The sequence below is a fragment of the Erithacus rubecula genome, assembly GCF_903797595.1.
Source record: "Erithacus rubecula genome assembly, chromosome: 11".
Lineage (NCBI taxonomy): Eukaryota > Metazoa > Chordata > Aves > Passeriformes > Muscicapidae > Erithacus > Erithacus rubecula.
Genome location: NC_136663.1, coordinates 19098975 through 19122033, shown reverse-complemented (window position 1 = coordinate 19122033; position 23059 = coordinate 19098975). Strand labels below are relative to the sequence as shown.

General features: G+C 46.8%; 1 protein-coding gene across 3 annotated transcripts in view; it reads right to left on the bottom strand.

The window, feature by feature from the left end:
• MAP3K13 (mitogen-activated protein kinase kinase kinase 13) overlaps positions 1–23059 on the bottom strand; it is a 71198-nt gene that overhangs the window by 6522 nt on the left and 41617 nt on the right. For all 3 annotated transcript variants that reach the window (XM_079315093.1, XM_079315092.1, XM_079315094.1), the window contains 11 exons: positions 18881–19452; positions 12571–12754; positions 12234–12425; positions 11233–11391; positions 7646–7804; positions 6210–6318; positions 5495–5604; positions 4333–4449; positions 3736–3873; positions 2060–2765; positions 834–904 (listed from right to left, as the gene is read on the bottom strand). In XM_079315093.1, the coding sequence (XP_079171219.1) occupies positions 834–904; positions 2060–2765; positions 3736–3873; positions 4333–4449; positions 5495–5604; positions 6210–6318; positions 7646–7804; positions 11233–11391; positions 12234–12425; positions 12571–12754; positions 18881–19379 (2444 nt within the window). In that variant the 5' untranslated portion in view covers positions 19380–19452. The remainder of the gene's footprint in view (positions 1–833; positions 905–2059; positions 2766–3735; positions 3874–4332; positions 4450–5494; positions 5605–6209; positions 6319–7645; positions 7805–11232; positions 11392–12233; positions 12426–12570; positions 12755–18880; positions 19453–23059) is intronic.

Genomic DNA, 23059 nt, shown 5'->3' with positions numbered 1-23059 from the left:
CCGGTGTTGCCTCTTCTCCTGCTAGAGAAACATTTCACATGGGTTTAATCTCTTCTTCTATGGAAACCATCCCTAACCAGTCTTGTCACACTTCTCAGTGCCTTTCCAAACTTTACTGTGCTCTCTGAGCTGGGGCAATGAAGGAGGCATTAGGATTTAAGCTTCAGGTGTGCTATGGATGCACACAACAGGAGATGATTTTATTTTCTTCTCTGCTCCTTTGAATCAAATCCAGTTTGCCTACTGGAGCACTCCTGTACTTCAAGCAGCCACTTTCATGAAACTACAGCACCAAGCCCATGATGTCTTTCCTAAGCACTGGACTGTAAATCCTCATGTTCCCCAGGCTTATGTAGAAACATTCCTCTAAGTCTTATTTTACAGGCAACACCATCAAATTTGTCTGCTGTTGTAACTTGGCTCTGTGATCTTATCTGAATTCAGCTACAAAGGTGCTGGGCTGGAGTCTTTCCCACTACAACAACAATTAATAAACAACACTGGGAGTAGCCCACAAAGGGTTCCCACATCCACTAAGTCTGATGCTGGTGAAACAGATGTGGCAGCTCATTTATAGAGGCAGAATAACATTATCAAATGTGATCGAGTTATGCTGCAAACAGCCTGCAGCAGGAAAAGTGGGCCAGAAAGAACATCTCAGGATGGGCTGGAACAGCGAGTGGACATGAGGGATCAGCTGAGGGTGGGACACACTGAATGGGATTCTGTTCTTTTGCCAGCACCTTCACCAGTTTCAGTGCTGGTGTGCAGCTGCTATGAGAGCTCTCAGTTTTGTCCCACCAAAAAGAGATTAGAGTGAATTCACCTTTTACCTTTGTCTACGAGGAAACTCCACTTCACTGTCAACTTCGCCTTCCTCCTCTTCTGATGACTCATCCCCACTCTGGCAGAAAACAAGGACAAAAAGGGCATCACCTCTGGGGAAGTGCAAGCACGTTTGACCTTTGGTCCTGCAGGACAAAGTCACTACTAAACAGTAAAAAAATCTACAGGCTGCAAGAATCTAGACCACAAAACAGCCTGTGTGTCAGGAACGCTGACTCAGACATTGTCCACCAGGAGGTTGTTCCAGGCAGCCTGAAGGCTGCTATTCCCAAATCTGGAGGGACTGACTGGGAAATGCACTGGAGTATTTTAGCAGATATGGAGTACAGAACGTTCCAGATGCTCACTGACGTAAATCAAGTAATTAGTATCACATGGAAACCCACATAAATTATGGAGCTGGTTTGGCACTCTTGGCTTTACCCTTTTCTGCCACAGCCCATCAATAGAGCAGGATGAAGGATGACACAGCCTTTGCCAATGGGTTTCACCAACTAGGAGGACTTGGCATTTATTTCATACTTCAGTATGAACACAGAACCTCTTATTCTTCTCCCCTCCAAATCTATCTCCACACAGTTTTTTTACAGCCTCCTTCTATCCTATCCAACCTGTCAGCTGCTCATTCAGATTAAGCCTTTATCTCATCCCATCTCCTTGTCTTACAAGGTCCTACTCCTGTCATGCTGGGGCCAAACCACACTCTTGGTCTGGTAATACTGCTATTTTCCTTGACTTTTCCAGGCAGGCACAGTTTTTCTGCTCTTTGAACTCAGACAGGTTCTTACCTCTCTCATCACCTGGATGGAAGCAGGAGGAACAAAGAGCTGCTTCTGTACAACAGTGCCATAACCTCCTTTTTACTCTTGCAAAATCTTCTCAAAATACAGGAGAACTATGACTTTGAGTGTAGGGGGACAATTTCTGGCTACAAAAGGGATGTCCTCAAGACCATGGCAAATGCTGAATCCTTGCCCCAAGACACAGCAGCACCACAGATCGTCAAAGAAACTCTAACGTGACAGTACAGAACAATTTAAAGAATGAGTTTTATGCAATTATCCCTTCCCTTGGAGAAAAGCTTGAAAGCATTTTGAGACTGTTTCAACATCAGAAATTCAGTGGAACAAGCTGCAACTCAAACCAATTGGCGAAACTGCAGGTAACGGAACCAGGCCCTACCAAAACCACATCTCCAGCGCTCTGTGCTCACCTTTTGGAGGGACCTGGCTTTGCAGGGCAGCCCTGAGGAAGCCAGGTGCTGGGGAGTGCCCAGGGCGGAGGCGGCCGTGCCCTGCTCCTCCAGCCTGTCCATGAAGTGCGCGCTGTCGTAGAGGGAGGCGGGGGACTGGGGGCGGCTCCCCCCCGGCTCAGCAGGCTGCGCCAGGCGCGCCTGCCCACTGTCCTCGTCCCTGCACTGCAGGCAGGGCTCGTAGGGATCGGCCGGGCAGCACTGCCAGCGCTCGGCCGGGCTGTCCCTGCCGTCCCAGCCGCGGCGGCAGTCGGCCTCCACGGCGGTGGAGATGAGGTCGGGGCTGGAGCCGGAGACGCGGCGCTGGGCGTGCTGGCTCAGGGGGCTGCGCAGCGCGGCCGCGGGCCCGAAGTAGCGCAGGTTGTTGGCGCAGGTGGCGATGTCCTGCCCGTGGGACAGCCGCGAGTGCTGCCCCGGCTGCGGCGCGCCGGGCGCCAGGGGAGCCGGGGGCGGCCCGGGCTGGGGGGTGTCCTCTTGCGCCGGCTGGTTTTTCAAGATCCCTGCAAATTCATTGTAGCTGCCTTTGCTGTTCCCCCGGCGGTGCCGGGGCTTGCTGCGGTACCGGCTTTTGCCACTCAGGGTTGACATCTTGGGACTTCCTGAGACTGGGGAGCCATTGGATGCTGCTTCTGTGCTGGGAATGCCCTCTGACTTCAGGAGATCTGGCCTGGGAGACAGGGAGAACTTGGTACATGTCAAGCAACAAACAAAGAAGTGACACCGGTCCAGAGCCAGGATGAAGAGGCAGCTGGAGCCAAAAGCACACTCATCTTCCTAAAATCTGCAGGCTGCCCTCACCTTCAGCTGCTTGACTCCTGCATTTTGGTCTCTGTGATTCTCTCCACTCAATGTCCTTTCCGTTCAGCCCATCCTGCTCTGCACTCCTATCTTGCTTTTTTTTTTCAAGAGCTGTCACATGCTCTCCTTTTCCGCTCTTATTTTGATGTTCTCTCCCAAAATAGCTCCCTCCCAGGACCTTGGGCTAGAGCATGGCTCTCACTCTGTGCCTGTACAATGGTGGTGATCAGGCTGCTCATCTAAGAGCCACGTGGGGATATTAATTCAGAAGTGATTTTTCACTGGTAATCAGGACTAACTCCTGGAAATCCCCAAAAAAGTAAAGACTAAGACAACTCCTCTAGAAAAAAAAAATATCCCTATCTAAAAGTCAAAAGAGAAATAACTGAAAGGACAGTATGAATTCCCAAACTTCAAATCCCAAATTAACTCCTCAGCAATGAATCCATCCTTCCTGAGGCCTGCCTGATTTCCACAATCCCTTGCCCTGCTTATTCCCATCCAAGTCAAGGATGATCTTGGACTGTTAGGAATTTGAGAAAACACAAGAGATACCTCCAGTCCAAGCACCATCATCTACTCAAAAATCCCATTAACAAATAATTCATTCAACCAATACATCCTGTGATTCTGTGGTTCCAGAGAGTTGTCCAGGTTGCAGGGATGGCAGCATTCATCCCTTTCACCTTAAGATAATTAAGCAATTATGGTTCTGAGGACCAGACCAGGCTCAAGTGTGGAACCCCTTTGTTTCACCCTGCATTTCATCAGGCTCAAAGGGAAGGAACTGCCCAGATCTACCACTGGCTCTGGCACAGGACTGGGTTGTTTCTTCTCACCGTTTGGTCTGGCTGCCTGGTTTATGAGAGACCCCTTTCCTCTTCATCAGCTTCTCCACTGTATTGGGGTGGATTATTGGTCTTACTGGGTGGCGTTTGTAAGTCCCAGGGTATTTCTTTTCCACTGCTTGTTCCCGCCTGAAACACCAGGGAAAAGAAAAACAAAAGAAAACCACATCAGTTGTCTCTCTCTCCACCTCCTGCTCCTGCTGGACAGGAACTGGCTCCACAGGGAACACACTGCATGCCTGATTGCTCTGCTGGGAAAGGACACAGACACTTCTAAATTCCTTCTGCAGACAGTAGGGACAGAGCCCTGGCACAGAGTCCAGGAGCAGCACTGCCATTCCCTTTACACTTGGGCCAAAGAATGCCAGCACCAAAGGTGCATTTCTCCAAGCCAGTAATCACTGACAGTGGTCTGCAGGAATTCACTCCAAAGGGACCTCTCCCTGCTCACCAGCAACTCCCTACCCTTTGTAGCTTGTCAGGGGACACTAAACCTGCAAGTGCCACTACCCAGTTTGGAAATGAAGAGCTGTTTGTGCCCTGCTGAGTGCAGACTGCTTCGAGCACCTCACCATCCCAGACACGTACTTGATGAGCTCCTTCTCCCGCACCTCCAGCTGCAGCATGATAGCACTGAGCTCCATGTACAGGTTGTTGGCTCGCTCCAGCTTCCTCTCGTAGTGCTCACGGATATCTAAAGCATGTCTGAAAGGCAGAAAAGGCTTTATTCCAGCCTCACTTCCATGGAGCAAGAGAACAGAATGAGGAAAAGTACAGGTGCTTAAGGAAAAGACCTTTTAAAAGTCAAATTTGCCAGCTGCCCTGCACTGAATCCCAGATACAGCTAATAGTGAATGATGATTGATTAAGAGCCTGACACAGCAATAAATCATGGTACAGTTTAGAAAGTGTTTAATAGCCTTGAAAGAGTGACAACACTTCTCCCTAGAAGAGCTGCAAATGCCTCACATACACCCAAGAGCCCTCTGGCCAAGCCCTGATCATTCTGTTTGCACAGAGAAGGGGCTAAATCAGCCTCTATAGAAACAGGAAAGAAGTCCTGTGTCTGTATTTCATTAACAGCAGGGTGTCCCCACAGCTCCAGTACAGCTGAAAGGTGTGGCCACCCAAAGCTCCCTGGGGACAGGGAACACTGAACAACCACTGCATCAAATTGCCTGGCCAAGGGCCCCTTTGGCTCCTCAGGTTTGACACACAGCTGCTCCTTAAGAGTTTTATGTTTCTCTATTGACTGCATTTGTAAATTTGTATCACAGGAAGAAACTTTCCCCTCTTCATATAAACCTTTTGCTTTCATTTTTAAATTAGTCTAATGTTCAAAATACATTTAAGTGGGCTGTTCATAGCTAACCTCAAGGTGGATATCCCACTGAGATGGATGCATTTGCTTCAGTGCTGTTACCACAAACACCAATTCTCAGGCAGAAATGTTCCCTTGGAAACACACAAGCCTTTGCCACCTTGTCTGGAGCAAACTGCTGAGACTGCCCAAGAGCACTGACAGCTCCCACTGCTTCTCTCCAGCTTCCTCTCCGCTGAGCAGTGCTCACAGCCTAGGCCCTGCCCATGGGAATTTGGGTTTCTGGGTTCACAAGGAATTTGGGCTGCCCAAATTCATACCACCAGGAATACTGGCTCCTGTCCTGTGAGGACAGCTGAGGGCTCATTTAGCTGGGAAGGGAAGGCTGGATGGGAAAAGCAAACAGCAAACACAAGACTGTGAACAGACCTCAGCTCTTCTCTCCGACGGCGAATCAATTCTTCATCCAGCCGGTGGATACAAGTTCCTTCACTTTTAATCTTCTCAAAATGTTTCTTCACTTCTTCTCTCCATTCAGCCTAGGAAAGCAATTTACTTTTAGCTATTTACAAGGAACTGGGATCTGTAGGTGCACCGCAGAAAAAGTCTTGGGCAATGTTCTTTGTGTTCTGCAGAAAATTACAGCTTTGGATTGCAAATGTATTTTTGTTAGCTGCATTATTTTGGGTAACAATACCACAGCACATTTAGTGCCAGCATTTTCAAATGCTATTTATGATTTTGTGCTACAAACAGAGAATTTAAAACACATCTGCATTTTATAAGAAATTTTTTTTCAATTCCTAGAGTTATTTTTGTCCTAAGAGAACATTTTCTTTACTTTTGGCAGTGAGAATAAGCAGAAAGGGCCATGGTTTTGGAAGTTCTACAATGAAGCCTGTCTAGAATGATACTCTATTTTCCCCTTGAAGCCCTTCTTCCTGCAGCAGAAATCTCAGCTTGGGAAAGTTTGGGGAAAAGATTTTCAAACACCCATCAGGTTGCTCCTCCCCAAGAACTGAACTGAAGTAATGGATCCAGGCTTTTTTTACTCAATGAACCCTCCAAAATCTGATCCTTGGAGCTAATTCCAGTACTCAAAGGCTATAGCCTTTCCCTAGTTTGGGATTTGAAGGATCCCCACCTGGGATTTGAAGTAGGTTTCCTGAGGAGTAGCCAGCACATCAGCAGAGGCGATGTCCAGGTGCATCAGCGTCTGCCGGAAGGACGGACGGTTCCGGGGCTTGCTCTGCCTGAAACGAAACAGAAACAGCCAGGGTGAGGTGAGGGATGGGCACTGCCAGCCTCTCCTGCTCTCCTGGGGTGAGGGATGGACACTGCCAGCCTCTCCTGCCCTTCTGAAAGGGTTTCACTAGATCCTATTGTGTGAACCAAGCACTGACAGGTTAGAGAAAAGGAGCTATTCTGGTTTTCTCTTTTGCTGAAAACAATTTAATTGTGCTAGAGGTGGCTTGTAATGACCCAATCTGAAGAAACAAGAGGTGCAAAATGTTTAAGACCAGAAAATGCAACTACAGAGTGAAAGATAGGAACAGTTTCAGTTTCTATCTTAACTTGCTTGTCAAGAAGAAACATACTTTGGTTTGTTGTCCCATCAATTTCCAAATTCTGTAATGGGAAGACTCAACCTAGTAGAAATGAAAATTTACATTCAGGATGCTTCTAAGCACTAAAGGTCTGTGTGTTGTCACACAGCACATGCCTGAATGCAATGCACTGAACAGCCCTAAAGATCACAGAAAAAAAACCACAAAAAAAGCATTTGGATTTTTGAGAAAAAGGACCAGCATTTGAGTTTCAGGATTGAATCCACCTTGCACAGGGCAAGAGCAGCTTCTTGAGCCTCCTCTCCCCTACCAACCACCTTCTTCCACTAGGTGGGGATACAAGTGTTTGTAGGTACTCTGTTGTACCGAGCTGCCACAGCCTGACTGCTGCAGCTCAGGGTGAGCATCTGGGAAAGATCCACACACACTCTGGCCTCTGGTCCCCTCTCTGCCATGGGGAGGATGGCTGCTGAAACCCATGGAGTGGGAAAATGTTGGAAGACCCTTTACATTCTGTCAAGGTGTAATTACAAAGACAAAGCATCAACGTGAAACCCGAGACAAAGAATTTCAATCTAATCCGGTACATGGAGGAAACTGAAAGCATTTTCCATATCAGAACCTGGAAAATTTGTGCTCTAAACAGAAAGTTTGTATTTCTCTTTGTCCAGTCCAGTTGTTTACAAGGGGTTTTCCAAGTGAAAAAATCAATTTACTTCACTCTGGATGTGGTCTCAAGGAATTTTACCCCTACTTTCCTTCCAGCTTCTTTTGTGTTCCACAGAGCCACCTTTTATCCCCTACTTGGCTACAGCAAAGCAATACCCTCTGCAAAGGCTCCTGAAGATGTGGCCTGCTGCCACATCCAGAATGCTAAAACCTATTGATCTCAGGACAAGTGTGAGAGTATCTAAGAGCCCTCTGCTCTGGGCTCCATATTCCCACCCTGACTTCCACAGGTTTTGCTGTGAGCCAGTCCTAGGTCTGTGTTGTGTGGGGTTCAGGCTCTTACCAGGTTTGCTTCATGAGGATTTTGAAGCCATCTGGGCAGGTGGAAGGGACAGGAAGGTGGAGGCTGTTACTGCCCACTCCCCAAATGATGGCTGAGGAGTCCACGTCCTTGTAGGGAATCTCTCCTGTGAGCAGCTCCCACAAAACCACCCCAAATGACCTGATAAAGAAATAAACCAGGATAAATTGAGTTCACACAGAGGCTGTTAAGAGAAAAACCTGGAGCTTGAAAAAAACAGTTTGTTGGGCAAAACAGGGAAATGGGGATGTCTGGTGTGAAACTGCAAGTAGATGCAACAGTGGTTTCTAGCACACCAGGTAACTCCTCTGCTCCAGCCCTGGGCTGAGCACAAAATCATACTGGTTTTCACACACCCTTTCCTGCTTCTTTGTGAAATTTTAAAGATCCTGAAAGAACATTTTCTGTACAGACTTGTGGGAGTCCAGGGTTTTTCCCTGGCTCCTTTGGGGGTGCAAAAACCCCCCTGGCAGACCCCTCAGAGACCCCTGAGTGCTGCCCAGGAGCTGCAGGGGCTGGATTTGGCTCCTTGGGAGAATCTGCCCACATTGAGAGAAGAGACACAGAAAATAATGATGAGTAGAGTGTAAATTAGAATGTTAGAACGTAGATAAATAGGTTTTCTTGAATGTTTATGATAAGGGACACGTGGCCAAGATGGAGAATTTGGGGGGTGGACACCTTTTCCTCCTTCTTCTCCATGTCATCCATGTTGGGTGACACGTTGGCCTCTTGGATTGGTTGGGGTCAGGGCTGGACCATTTAATAAAATTGTATTGTATTGGTAAAATTTTGTAAACATGTAATACATAGTACTAACTATATAAGCCCTGCCTTGACCAGGGAGATTCCACCATGGATGCCAGGCTGAGCAGACCGCTGCTGGCCAGGCAAAGTGTCCCAGAGATAAGAAACAATAAACTGTCCTTGGAAAAAGAGAAAACCGTCTCCAGCAATCTCTCTTCGGCGGCTTCGGGGAAAACCAGGTTTTGAACCACCTTCGTGTCCCTCTGGGGTGATCTCGGGGCAGAGGAGGAACCCCAGACTGGGACACAGACTAAGTCTTGCTCTCGTTAAATGAAAAGACTCCAAAGTCTACTCTCAGATGGACTTTGGACTGTTCATGCTGATAAGAACAGATGATTGACTACTGCCCAGACTGACAAGTGTCTTACAGAAAGACAACATAACAAAGTTTTTGTGGCTTTCTTACATTTCATTTAACTGGTTTTGTTTTCTTTTCCCTAACCAAAGGCTCCCTCTGCTGTTACCTGTAGTCCCAGGTAAAAGTTTCAAGATTTGAAATTCAGCACTACAACTATTGCAGCACAGAAATTAGGAAACAAATGCTACTTTTTAACTGTTGGTACCAAAAGCACATGAGGTCTCATCTGATATTCCTTTTGTTCTGAAGAAAGGGAGGATAAAAAAAAATTAATTAAGGTAACTCAGTAAGGAAAGAACCTCCTACAAGAACTGAGAGTTGTAGGTAAGAAAATTCACTTTGCTTCTTTTCCTTAGTGAAGTTACCAGAAATAACCAAAACCTTACTTTTTAACAGCAAACATTTGTTTTGTATACAATCATCACCTGATAAAACACCAAACCAGCCAATACAGAGATAAACAAAACGCTGCTGAGAACCACCACCACTGTTACTGCATGTCAACAACTGGGCTGTGATACAGGTGAGACACAACCATCTCCATTTCCCAGCCAGATGTGCCACCTTACTCCATGTCCATTCCTCTGTGGGAAGGTAACAAGGGTATTTCTGGCATATACCAATATCCAGTGTTTTTAGTAGGTACAGAAGAACTTCTAAGGGACAAACTACCAGGTCTGAACAACCATCAGTCAGGAAACAACCTCATGTGAAAAAAACTGCACTTTCAAAGCCCACTGGCTTTAAATCAGGTGTTAAAAAAAACAAAAACAGAGAAACATAATTACAAAGCATGTGTTAACAAACAAGCAGAATTTGAATATTCCTCGCCTCAAAATCCATTTTTTGTGGGCTGTAGGAAAGCAGGGATCCAGGAGCCTGGACAAATTACCAGGGAAAGCTCATCTGGTTTCATATATGTCATGACTAAGAACTGACAAAGGATTTCCAAGACTCCTGATAAGATTACAGATTTATTTTTCTGCATGCTGTTTGAGATGAGAGAGAGCAGACATATAAGCAGCTCAGCAACTGTTCTCATTTGTTGGCAGGATTCATGAACATCTATTTTATTCATCTTGAGGGAGGAATGGATGGCAAGGGAGAGTCTGAGCAATCACCACTGCTGTGAACTCCAGAGGAACTGGCACCAAAGAGTGACATCTCCAAGTCACTGAGGGAAGGAGCAAAGGTTTTATTGAACAGGATGTTCTGTGAAATATTCCTGAACATAAACCACTCTAAAGGACAGAAAGTCAAGGGTGGAAATCCAGCACCACTTGTCCTCACAATCCCAAGATTCAAAGGGAGGGTTCAGCAGACAAATGCTGGGTGTGTTCTCTTTCCAGAACAAGCCAAGCGTTCCTCCTGGAGGAGATGGCTGTGCTGTGACCTGGACATCCAAAATAAATACACAGGACACTGTGGGCACAAGAGCAGCTGCACACCACAGGTAAAACCACTTTCCCTGCAGGAAATCTTGCCCTTCAGGTCAAGCCCAAGCCCAAGCCCAAGCTAGAACTCCAGCAGCAGCTCCTGACTCCACTGCACCCTGGACTACCCGTGGCTTTGTCCAGCAGCTCCCTGCCCTGCCAGGGAAGGGACAGCATCTGAAGCTGAAAAACCACAGGAAGCAAAATCCCTCCTGGCGGTAGAGCAGGGAGAAGGGCATTTGTCCTTGCTGCTGACATTTAATATGCTGAAATAATGAGGCAGAAACAGAGATGCAGTTTCCCTGAGGGCTCTGAAACCTGTGGGGAGGCTTCCCAAAGAAACTCAAAGGCCAAGCCCTCTCAGGCATTTCTAATAGCACAGAGACTGAATGGTTCCTTGTGTTCCTTTGGACACAGAGCACATTCCACATCAACGGGAGCAGTTTCCAAAACTCTTACAGCCTATCCTGGCTTCCTCCCTCTTGGATCCAGGATTGGAGTCACTGCACTGTAATCCTGGGGCTGCCCATACAACAACCAGCCTGGTGTGCAGGCAGCACAAGGGGAGGGGAGCAGAACAGGGGTCTCCCCACAGCTCCAGCATGGCCCTGAAGAGGGCCAGAAGTGATGGAAAACCACCCTGGCTGTGGAGGCTGCTGAGGGGGCCCTAAGCACAGCACTGGGAGAAAGCTCTGGGCTGGTAACAACCCAGGGAAGAATTTCTGCAAGACACAGACTGTCTGCACTGAGCCTCAGCTGGAACCTGCAGGTCAGCACCAAGCCAGCACACCTATGTCACTTCCCTTTCCATCAGAGCCCACCAAAGCTCAGGACACCAGACAGGCAGAGAAAGGAACAGGCACCACAGAGCAAACCATGCTCAGGCACAGGATGAGGAAAGCACATGGATAGTGCTGGAAAGCAAGGGACTGAAGGGAAGGTGAAGGTGCTTGACCATGAGCAGGACTCACCAGATGTCCACCTTCTCAGAGACAGGCTCGTTCCGTATCACCTCCGGGGCCATCCACGCCACTGTCCCCGCAAAGGACATTTTGGTACTTTTATCACTGAGCTCTTTAGATGTACCAAAATCTGAAATCTTCACTGCATCTGTGTGTGTAACCAAAACACTGGAGAAGGAGAAAAAAAAAAGCAGCTGTCATAATTTTGTGATTTTTCTTGCACCACAACACCTATTGGAATAAATCCCTTCTTAATCAACAGAACCTGTTGATGAGGCCACACTGCTCACAAGTGCACTACAAAAGAAAAGATTTTTTATTTTCTGCAATAAAAGTTCTCACTCTCTTTTGGGTGGTTGTATTTTATGCCTTAAATGCATTTCTTAATGTTACAAGTCAAAAATCAATCTCAATAAAACTGCAAATTAACAAGTAACTGAGGATCCAGAGGCAACGCTGTGCCTTAAACTGTGCTGTAAATAATCTAAAAGCATTATCTTAATGGACTGTCACGGACTAAAGAAATAATAAACACCTAGGGAATAAGAATATAAAGAAGCCAGAACATTTTAATCAGAAAGCAACAGAGAAATAAGGAAGACACATACCAGAAAACCAGGGAAATAACAGGAGAATAAGAAGGAAAAATAAAAAGGCAGGAGGCATGAGAACATCTCACTTTCCAAAAAGACCAGATACTGTCAAATCATTAAATACTTCCTGACTGCTATTTACCATGGAAGATCATGGTAAAATTTCCACTCTTGCTAAGTGCCAACAAGTTACAATAGTTTCACTCTCATTAATTTTGAGTCAACATGGGGGAAACACAGTAGAGCCTTTTGACTAAATTTAAAACTATTTCTCAAGCAAAGATAGAAACAGCCCCAGCTGGGGGATATTTAGGCAACTGAGACTCACTTTGATAACCTGAAGAACCACAACTGGGGGATGTTTAACTCTGGTGACTTGAACCCAAACTAAGGGATGTTTAAGCAGCTGAGACTCACTTTGGTGACTTGAGGTCTCGGTGGATGATTTTGTGGAGGTGCAGGTAGTTCATGCCACTGGCAATCCCTGTGGACCAGTCCACCAGCAGCCGTGGGGTGACCTTCCTGCCGGCCCGCAGCACCTCGTAGAGCTGCCCGTGGGCACAGTACTCCATGATGATGCAGTAGCACGGGGCCTGGGTGCAAACCCCCCTGTCGAAGAGAACATGCAGTGAGGAGCAGCACACAGACAACTGGACAGGAAGGGGTGAGCACCACTTTGTCCCAGCTTAGCTCCTGGACCGTGAGACCTCGAGCTCTTGGCTGGACAAAGCTCCTGACAGGGGTCACAACCTACTTGAAGGCGATAATGTTGGGATGCTTGAGCTTCCGCAGGTGCTTGATGTCCGTCTCGTTCTGATCCCGCACTTTCTTGATGGCCACCTCCTCGGCGCGGAACTTGCCCAGGAACACGGCTCCCTGTGCCCCGCTGCCCAGCCACTGCAGCTCCGAGATCTCCTCGAACGGCACCTCCCACGTGTCTGGGCACGGAGAAAAACGGCGTCATGCTAAAGGTCAGCAGCATGAGAACTGCCAGAGCACACCAGGGCAGCCCCTGCCACCTCCTGCACCACAGGCCGGGCTCTTCTGCAGGGAGTAGGTGACATCTCCTGGCACAGCTGAGGCACACGCCACACGTGCTCAGCCCCAGCAACCCTTTCAGCCATCCCAGCCACCTCCAGCCTGCTCCTTCCCATCCTTCAGCTGCTTTTTCACCTCCCTGTTAATCAATTGTGTGAGCCACTCCAGCTTGCCAGGCAGCAAGTAACCATACCAGGGACTCTGCACTGGCAATTTTGGGAGGAGATCCTCTACCCCAACACTGAACAAAGTGCAAGGCTCCACTGAAAAGCATACATTATAAGAAACATTTAACATTCACAAGTGATATAAAAATATTGAAGGCCCTTTTCACCCTCTGAAATAAACAAAAATAGGAAATAGAAGTCAGAGGTGGCAGGCTGTAAAACACAGAGCAGCAACCACCAAGATAGCCAACACAAAGCATATCAACCACCAGCAGCAGGCACAGAAACAGGTCCTTCCCACATCAACATTGTGTATATCAATGTCAAACAGACAAAACAAACTTAAACAATCCACACACATTTGTAGGGATAATGCTGGAGTGGTCCAGTGGCACTGTATAAACTGCTTCAAGAGAGCTGTACCCATCAGAACAGAAAGCCCTGTTCCCTGCCAGTCATGTTGAAACTACCTTAAATCTCACAAACAGCAGGATAAAAGGCAGGCAATTGTTTATTTAATGTAATTCAATAAAAATCTAAATTTGAAGAATAAATTATTTAGCAGCAATCCCAACAAGTAACCCACTGATTTCTGAAATAAAAGGAAGTCACAGCTGTAGAGATCTCTGTTCCAGATGACTACAAAGGTGTGTCCTCATCTCATACAGACTGCAAGCCTTTGGGATGGTCCCAGGACTGCAGATGGGATTATGCCCAACTAGATACTGTTATCACTGAAGGGAAACCTGTGTATCCCAACTGTCTGGGAGCTGATCCCAGCTCAAAACTTTCCCTGGGATAATTCCTGCCACAAGCAGGCAGTGGCCATGGAAAAGCTCTTCCCCAGACCCCAGCACTCCTTCTGCTCACTGAACTAAGAACAAAAACACTGCTCATCCACAGCAGAAACTCCCTCTGCCTTGGCAGGGCAGAGTTCAACCCCCAGCACATGTTCCTTCCCAGACACAAGGCTATTTTCCATACTCATGGATTCACTCGCAGATCTGAAATTAAATTGGCATTTAAGTCTTTGGACATTTAAATAAAGAAAATAATTAGATAATTATAAAATTCATTCATTCATTCATTATTAAATCAAGAATATCTGTATTTCTATTTAATTCACATATTCATCACTTCTGAAAGGAGGTGGCAAATAGAGGTGATTTTTGTGCACGTTGATGAACAGTATTTTTATACTGGCAACATAGAAACTATTCTGTTGTACTGAAATAGCTTTTTCTTTCATGGAATCATGAATGGACTGGGGTGGAAGGATTCTTAAAGCCCATCCAGTCCTACCTCCCGCCAGGGCAGGGACACTTTCCACTATCCCAGGTTGCTCCAAGTCCTGTTCAGCCTGGCCTTGGACACTGCCACTGATCCAGGAGCAGCCACAGCTTCCCTGGGCAACCTGTGCCAGGGCCTCAGCACCCTCACAGATAAGAATTTATCCCCAGTATCCCATCTATCCCTGCCCTCTGACAGTGGGAAGCAATTCCCCACTGTCCAAAGTCTCTTTCCATCCTCACCTGTAGGATGTGTGTCTTTCCTGTACAGAACACAGAACATTCATTTCCATGAAGCATCAACAGCTTGTCAGCAATAATGGGCAATGGTATCACCTTGGAACCCTAGTTTGCTCTTAATGTTCCTATCAGGTAATATTACCTTTCTGTAATATTCCCTCTGCAATGGCAAAGCTGAGAGAGGCTGTAAACAAAGTAAGCTAAAGTCCATGTGTTTCTTTCTGCAAAGTCATATTGTGTTTATTTAGAACACAGATGCTCTCCCATTTACATCCTGATTGTCAGGGGCACAATTCAGGGAAGAGGTTTCAGTGTAGTGACAGTGAAATATCCCACATCTTTGGGAATATCAGGAAGAACAAAGAGCCAAACCATAGGTAACATTCAGTGCAGTAGTCATACTCTTCTGGGCCTTAAGAAACCAGTGGGATACTTCCCCTAAATAAATTAAAGTGTAATAGCAGCAGCAATTGCGCAAGAACTTGCGTTTCTGAGGTGATTAAGAACCATTTGAGTAGAATGATGAAAATCTATTTCCCATGGGGAAGAAACGCAGGAGCAGCCTGAGCCATTGAACCAATCTATTTGGAGGAAGTTTTTCCCAGCACTGGCTGCTCTCCAGCACTGGCAGTGTGACAAGAACAATCTCTGGTTTACACAGACCCCCTCAACACAAGCACCCTCCAACGGGCATCTTGCTCTTCAGGTACACACAAACACTCTCACAATGATGGTAAACACAACACTCGTGAAATGGAAGGTGAAAGCAGCTCCTGGAGACAGCTTCTTAATCTAAAGGAAATGGCTGGGAAGTCAAATGAGTCTCTAGGAAACACAAACAAGTTTTGCTTTAAAGTGTTGGAGTCCCCACAATCCCAATTAAATAACTGGTAGATGCAAATTAAAGAACCGAGTGTGTCTCCCTGAAAGCACTCACCAACAGCCTTTAGAAATCAGGGTAAACAACTGGAGAAACATAGGAGGGAGGGATTTTATGGGTCAAATGCCAAGTACTAAAACCTCAGATAATCAGGTGGCACTGAACAATACAAAAGCAAACATTCCCCACAGGAATGACTCCTCACCAAGCAGCAACTGGCACCCCTTGATCAACCAACACAGAGCCTGTGGCAGCTCCCAGCTGACCAACACTCTGCCCAGCCTGTGTTCTGCAGGGAAGAACAGCACACCCCTCTTGTTGACCATTCTGGTGTCAGGAAGGACACTCAAGAAGAAATTTCAACAGGAAGATAATGCAGAATAATGCAAAAACTGCTCTTATCTTTTCCCTTTTTCACCAAGTCACGAGCCAAAGCTCCACAGGCAATATGGGCTCAAGGACATGAAATCTATTTGTCTTTTATTACTTGCAACCACAACACCACCAGCACACCCCAAAGAATGAGCCTGCAGGACAGCCAAAGCAGGTGGGCAGGGATACCAGGGAGCAGCAAAAGTACCACGAAGCAGCTGCAGGCAACATAAAATGGTTTGGGTTGGAAGGGATCCTAAAGCCCATCCCCTTCCACCCCCTGCCACAGGCAGGGACATCTTCTGCTATCCCAAGCTGCTCCAAGTGCCATCCAGCCTGGCCTTGGACACCTCCAGGGATCCAGGGGCAGCCACAGCTTCTCTGGGCACCCTGTGCCTGGGCCTCAGCACCCTCACAGGGAAGGATTTCTTCATAATTTAATCTTAATTTCTCTTCTATTAGTTTAAAACCATTCCCCCTTGCCCTATAGCTACCTCCCCACATAAAAAGTCGCTCTCCCTCTTTTTTATAAGCTCTCTTTAAGTACTGGAAGGCCACATGGCTGCAGATCCAAACTAGACTCCTACCTCTGTTGTCAATTCAGCCCAACACAAAGGATTAACTCCAGGATGAGGCTTTAAGCAGTTGTCTCATAAAGAAGGGGGGAAAAATCATCTGCACAGATCCATGGCACCAGCTCAAAGCTGTAAAGCAGCTCCCAGGGAAATGAAAAGCCACCACAATCCTCTCCCTGCTGCTGAAAGAGCCCCAGACATTTCCTCAGCCACACAGCACTTGCACAAACACAATCCATGCATCCTCTGTGCTCTTGCTAAAAGACAGCAAAAATAAAAATAATCACATACATCAGTTACTGAACTGCTGGCTTGTATGTAGCTGATGAAATGCACACAAAGATGATTTTCTGGTGGCAAGAAGCAAGAATGAGATCATCTGGAAAAGAGAACATGAATATTCTCATAAAATCCTCAAGTTTCAGCACAGAAGCAGTCTGAAAAGGTTTATCCTTGGGTAACAGAAGTGTAGTACTGCCATCAGGGTAACAGATGTCATCAGAGCCAGACAACTGAGCAGCTCCAGGAGAAAAGATAATAATATCTTTTTTTAAATTTTCTTTTCACTCCCCTTTCTAACAGTGAAGACACTGAATATGCAGTTCAAGCACACAGGCCACATATAGCTAATCCAAATTAATCCTCAGCCTTACCACATCTGTAGCCCATTCAAATGTGCCCTTTTAGAAGGGCCTGATGCCAGCAGCAAACAGCAGAGTGCCCCTGGATGTGTGGCTCTGAACATGCTCCCAACACAGAGAACAGCAAGACACCCTGTGCACAGGAATGAGCTCTATGTGCACCCTCCATCCCCAGCACTGCACTCAGCTGCTCCTGTTCATTCCTTACTGCTTCCATCTTTTAGTCTGGTCACTTGTATACAAAAGCCAGTGTCCCCTGTGGGCCACCAAAGCACAGATTGTACAGTGGCCTTCATGCATCTGCTGGCCCAGTTATCTGGGAAATGGGATCTCTGTCTCACAGGGAGCTCTCCCAAAGCCACTGCTCCAAGGTGACAGGGACACACCAGGGACTGCTCGGAGCCAGCAGTGGGGACAGGTGTGGGACACGCAGAGAATTGCTGGGAGTGGCCACTACACTCTCCATCTGTGGCCTTTCCTTGGAAATTCTTAGCTTCACTTACAAACACTGAGCATCCAACCCAAAGCACTGTCACACAGACACTGCCCAATGCCTGCTCTGAATGTCATCCAACTGCTCAGAACCTCCTTTTCCTTCCCAAGGGAGACTCCCCACCCAGACAGGCCCTTCCAAAACTGGTCACCCTGTGTGCAATCACCCCAGTAGCCTTAATCCCCTAGGGAACTTTCTGTCACTGTTTTTATTTATAGTCCGAACCACATGTGACACACCAAATTTACAACATGCAAACAAAACAGAACCAACTGTGCCAGAGAATTTCAAACCAAGCAAACCCTTGCACATGGGGCTGAGTTCAGGAGGCACCTGGAGTGCAGAGGGGCATTTCCTGCTCACTTATGAACTGGAAATGACTGACTCTAGCAAGCTGATTTCAAGGCAAATTCATCCAACATGCTATTTAACAGCTCTGTCCCCTCATATTAGGAGCTGCTCCCCATCCCTCTGGGGTTTTGATTTGAACCACTCAGACAGCTTTCTGATCTCGTATCTTGTAATTTGTCAGTGGCAAAAAGCCATTTGATTACTACTGAGTGATGCTCAAAGGAGGCTTTGCCCCATGGTACTGCAGTGGCCAGGCTGTTCCCATTTTCCATAAGCCTCAACCATTTCAGCTCCTTAATTCTAATGACAGCTTGTTCTTTTCCCATCTGCCACCTCCCTCCCCCTGTGCTAGGGGAGAAATCAGACACCAACAGCAGAGCATACTCTGCTCTTTAACTTTCAGTACCCCCTAAAGATATATATAGAGATAGATACACAGATACATACGTAGTCAACTGGGACATCACTTATTCCAAAGCTACAGATTTTATATGTATTCATACTCACATACGCTTACACATTTATGCTTACACATCCAAATGGAAAAGGTATAAATATCAAAGAACGTATTTCTAGAAAGACAAGTAGTAAATGATATTTTAAAGAGGAAAATTACTCCTGAATAAAAAGAAACAAGAGTCTTTTTAAAAGAGAAGCAATACTACTGCTTTTTGGTGATCAACTGGGGACAGCCTTTACCTGGAGATTCTGAAGTGGAAGAGCCTATGCCAGTGTTTTCCATCTGGCATAAAAACCTCCAGGAATTAGCACAGGGATTGTACCAAGTACCTCAACACAATTCCTCGTGATCCCCACGCTCAGCTCAGAGTCAGGCCTTGTCACAGTGGTCCAAGCCACAGGCTGGACAGGCAGTCCGTTTTAGCACACATGACATCTGCTGGCTCTGTAGTGCAGGATTTATCCCGGAAACCCGTGACAGGGCTGGACAAGACAAAAAGGGCCACAAGGCAAGCCAGGGAAGAGCCCTGTGTTCCTGGCAGCGGGGCGGCTCCCTTACCTTGCTGCTGCAGTTTGTAGTCGGTGGAGTAGGCCTTGCCGATGATGTTCCACACGGGCCGCAGGCACCCGAAGAGCCCCTCCAGGAAGCCGCCGCTGCCGCTGCCCGTGCGGTTGAACTGCACCTTGACATCGTCGCCGGCCCCGTTGGTGTCGCCGTCCCCCGGGCTGCGCGTGCCCTGCGGCAGCCCCGGCTCGGGCTCGTCCTGCTCGCGCAGCTGCAGCACGCTGTTCTCAAAGTGGTCGCGGGCGTCCTCGCTGATGCTGGTCAGCACGGCCGCCGTGCCCGGGCTGCTGACGCCGTCCAGCAGCTCGGCCGGCAGCGCGCCCCGCTCCCGCACGTCCTCCAGCAGCTCCGGGGACGGCTGGCTGCCCGCGGGGAGCTCCTCGGGGAAGCCGCCCGGGGCTTTGTCCTCACAGAACGCTTTGCCGATGGAGCTGGGAGAGGAAGACAGGCTCAGGCGCTCCTGAGTGCTGGCCATGATGCCGTGAGTGTGCATCAAGGAGACGGCCCGAGGGGGTGCTCAGAGCATCTGTAGGACACAACTCACATGTGATGCGTGGGCCCAGTACCTGAAACGAGAGGAAAAAGAGCAACTTTCAATTTTTTATTTAAGTATTTTCACTACGTGCAGTTTCGCTGAGGTGAGCTGATAATTAACTAGACTTTCCAGACAGCCGCTGATACTTGGTAAATAATTACTGCCCTAAAAGAAACAAATAAATGGTTCCAACAGAAACTCCACTCAGGCAATACTCTCGGTAACCTACGGCAGGAATTGCCCAGTAAACAAATACCGCAACTTTAAACAAGCACCTAAAGGTCAAAATCGTGAAAGATTATTTGCAGAATTCCCATAGCATTATCAGACTAAAGCTGGCCCCAGCTATGCTCAGCTATGGTTTGAGTCCCACCACTGCTCCTGGCCTGGCATGGCCTACAAGCTCAGGATCTTTCTGCAAACCCTTGAGACAAGGCAATAGGCAAACAAAGCCTGGTGAATACAGGTACCTTGATTCCACCAAGGGATGGTTTGTGGCTGCTCCCTCAGAGCCCTATCTAGTTATGACCACCCTGGACCTTTAATTGACCCTCCATGTCCATTGTAGCAAGATATGCTCAATTCTCTAACCACGTCCATGTCACCCTCATAATCAAGTAAAACTCTGAGAGTTTCACAGAACAGCAGACCCTCCTTGCTGATCTCCCACCACTGCTCTCCATTCCTCCCCTGCATGAGCTTCTGGGAGGGTGCACATAAAACAAGAGCTGGGATCCCTTTTAAGAAGTGCCCCCATCTCTTGCTCCAAGCTCCACTGAGAGGTCATTTATCCACAGCCCATGGTGGTTTCACCTTCCCACAGAGCCAGGCTGATGGCTGGGTTTATGCTGCCAGAGCTGCCCACTGCAAACACAGTTTGGGCATGGCCCCTTCTGAAACAAGAGACTCTAATGCTGGGCCACAATAATTAAATTAATTCGGCCTGCAACATGGAACAAAGTCCAGTTTTAAATTCCACAGGAAGCTGAGAGTGGGGTAAAAAAAATGGCCTTAACAGAAAGTATTTTGTTAAAAAGTAAGATCAGTTATAGTGGGTGCAAATTTCCAGACTCTGCAAACAGCCATTGGGAGGGAGAAAGAGGTGGCCAGGTAGGACACAGCCAATGGCAAGGGAACAGCTCAGTGCCAAACTCCTCAGGATGAGGTCACTGCAGAGAGCAAAGCCCTGCAGCCCACAGGATGAAAAGCTCCTGCCCTGGGCTTCAGCCCCTCTCCAGCAGCAGACAGGAAAAGCCAGGAACCTGGATTACCTTCCTGTATCCTGCCTCATCACATGGGGTCTGCATTAAAGCTTTATTTAGGTTGTAAACTTTGTTCTTTAAAAGAAAGCAAAACAGCAATTGAGGCAGAGGTTGCAGCACAGCCCAAACTAGTACAGAAGCTGAATCAGACTTCATGAGAAGCTGGAGAGTTGGTTATTCCTGACCTGTTAATGACCAGCATTACAATGAGCAACTTACCAGTGTGGGAAGATGCAGTGTGACCTCACAGTACAGTTACTACTAGCAGCAGTTGTTATATTATCACAGATTCATTGATAAGACAATTATATATATTCATATCAATAATTTCCTTATTAGTTACTGAGATGAAAATGCTTCAGACCTGAACAGAATTTCAGAAAAACACCAGGCCAAGCCCAACTCAAAGTTGGAAAAAACAGAAAAACACCAACTAACAGCTGAAGTGTTCCTGGGCACAGCCCCTGCTCATTACCTAAAGTCAGGGAGTGACAAGTGATTACTTAAACAAGAGCAAAATGTGACCACTGTTCCTACAGAGAAATCTGCTATTAATTACACAGAATATTCAGCAATACAAATAAAACATCAACCAGGTGTTCTGCAAGACAGCTAAATGTAGAGGCTAGAATTTGAGGTAACAGTGACCCAAATATACCTCAAATTTAAGCCTTGTGAAGTACATTAAGGATTAAATCAGACTTGGAGGATAAAATAACTTTGCTGTTATGTGACTCTCAAGAGTACACTACTACAGTGTAAGGTTTTGCTTTCACATTTTTACAGTTTTCTGTCTCTGGAATGTTTCATTGTGGAGGTTTAAAAGGGAATGAACAGCTTTTCACTACAGAGCTCTCCCAAGAACAAAGCCCTAGATTCAGGGATATGAGGTCTGCTCTCCCAGATCAAATTGCCTTCTTCAACATTGAGATGTTTCAACTAAAAAAAGCCTTTAGGCACAGTGTCCTGCCACTTTACATGCCCCTAAAAGTATGTGCTTTATGGTGAGAGAAGACATAAAAGTTATGGAATTATTTGCAAACTGCCATGATACAGCCTTATTTAGGTCCTTACATAAGCAGCCTGATTTTCAGAGGTGTAGCAAACTCATTGTTTGGAGAGCATGAAACAGCAGCACTTTCTAAAAACTGTCTATCAAGCCAACTTGAAGCAAAGTGGTACAGAAACCCTGGGAAGGGGAGAAGGTGGTTTCTGCCACACCATATCAGTGCTGACTTGTTGGGGAACTGAATTTTTAAAATTCTCTTCTATTACAGTAAATTCCACAATGTGCAACCTCTTGCCTTAGCAAAATGTGATTTAATCCAATGAAATTAGGTTGGTTTATATCTTACCATCTCTTCAAACAAGGGAAGAAAAGCATTTTCCAAATTTGTCATGCCACCACTATTCTTTTAGTCAGAGTACCAAAACGCCAAGATTTTTCATGTTGCATTCTTCCCAATAAAAGAAAAGGCAAAGAAAAACATTTTCTTGAAAGTTTTAGGTTTCATTATATCCAGACTGTCCCTTAAGGACATGTAGTGACAGATGACAGCCTTCAGCTGAAGGAGGGCAGATTTAGTTTAGATATTAGGAAGAAATTGTTTCCTGTGAGGGCAGGGAGGCCCTGGCACAGGTTGACTATGGATTCTTGGCAGTGTCCAAGGTCATGCTGGACAGGACTTGGAGCAACCTGGAATTGTGGAAGGTGACCCTGCCCATGGCAGGGGGTAGAACTGGAAGATTTTTCAAGTCCCTTTGAACACAAAGCAGCCTGGGATCCCATGTCTGTGATCTGCATGTGCATCTTTATGCTTTTCCAGGGAAAGGCACAGCCAAGGGCTGTGCTATTCCTATCTGAGCAATGCTCCTGCTGCAGCAGCCTCCCAGTCAAAAGCTGGAAGCTCCATGTGTGGGAGGACTGTGCATATTTAAGAGATTTAGATTTCACAAAATGCTGCTGCACACACAGACTTGAAGGCAGACCCTTGGATTTGAACTGCTTTGATGAGTTCATGCACTCTGCACTAACAAATTTCTCTTCTGTCTGGAAGGAGATTCAAGGCTTGGTGCAATTTTGTACAATCACAGCTTCTCATAAATGACTCCATTTCCATGCAAAGTATTTTTTCCAGGCAAAATCCCACCACCCCCAGTCAAGAGGAGCATGAAATGCACGTCTTCTCAGAGGAGTGAGGCTGCACCTCAACATGTCAGACAGCCCATAATTCAGTTTGAAAAGTGAGAGTTCATCTGAATCACCAAGTGGGTCAATCAGCTACCAAAGCACACCCTCACCTTGCCTGATATTGTGTCTGTCCCTGGAAACAGCTATGCAGGAAGTGTCCTCAACTCCCCCAGAGCCACCAAAGC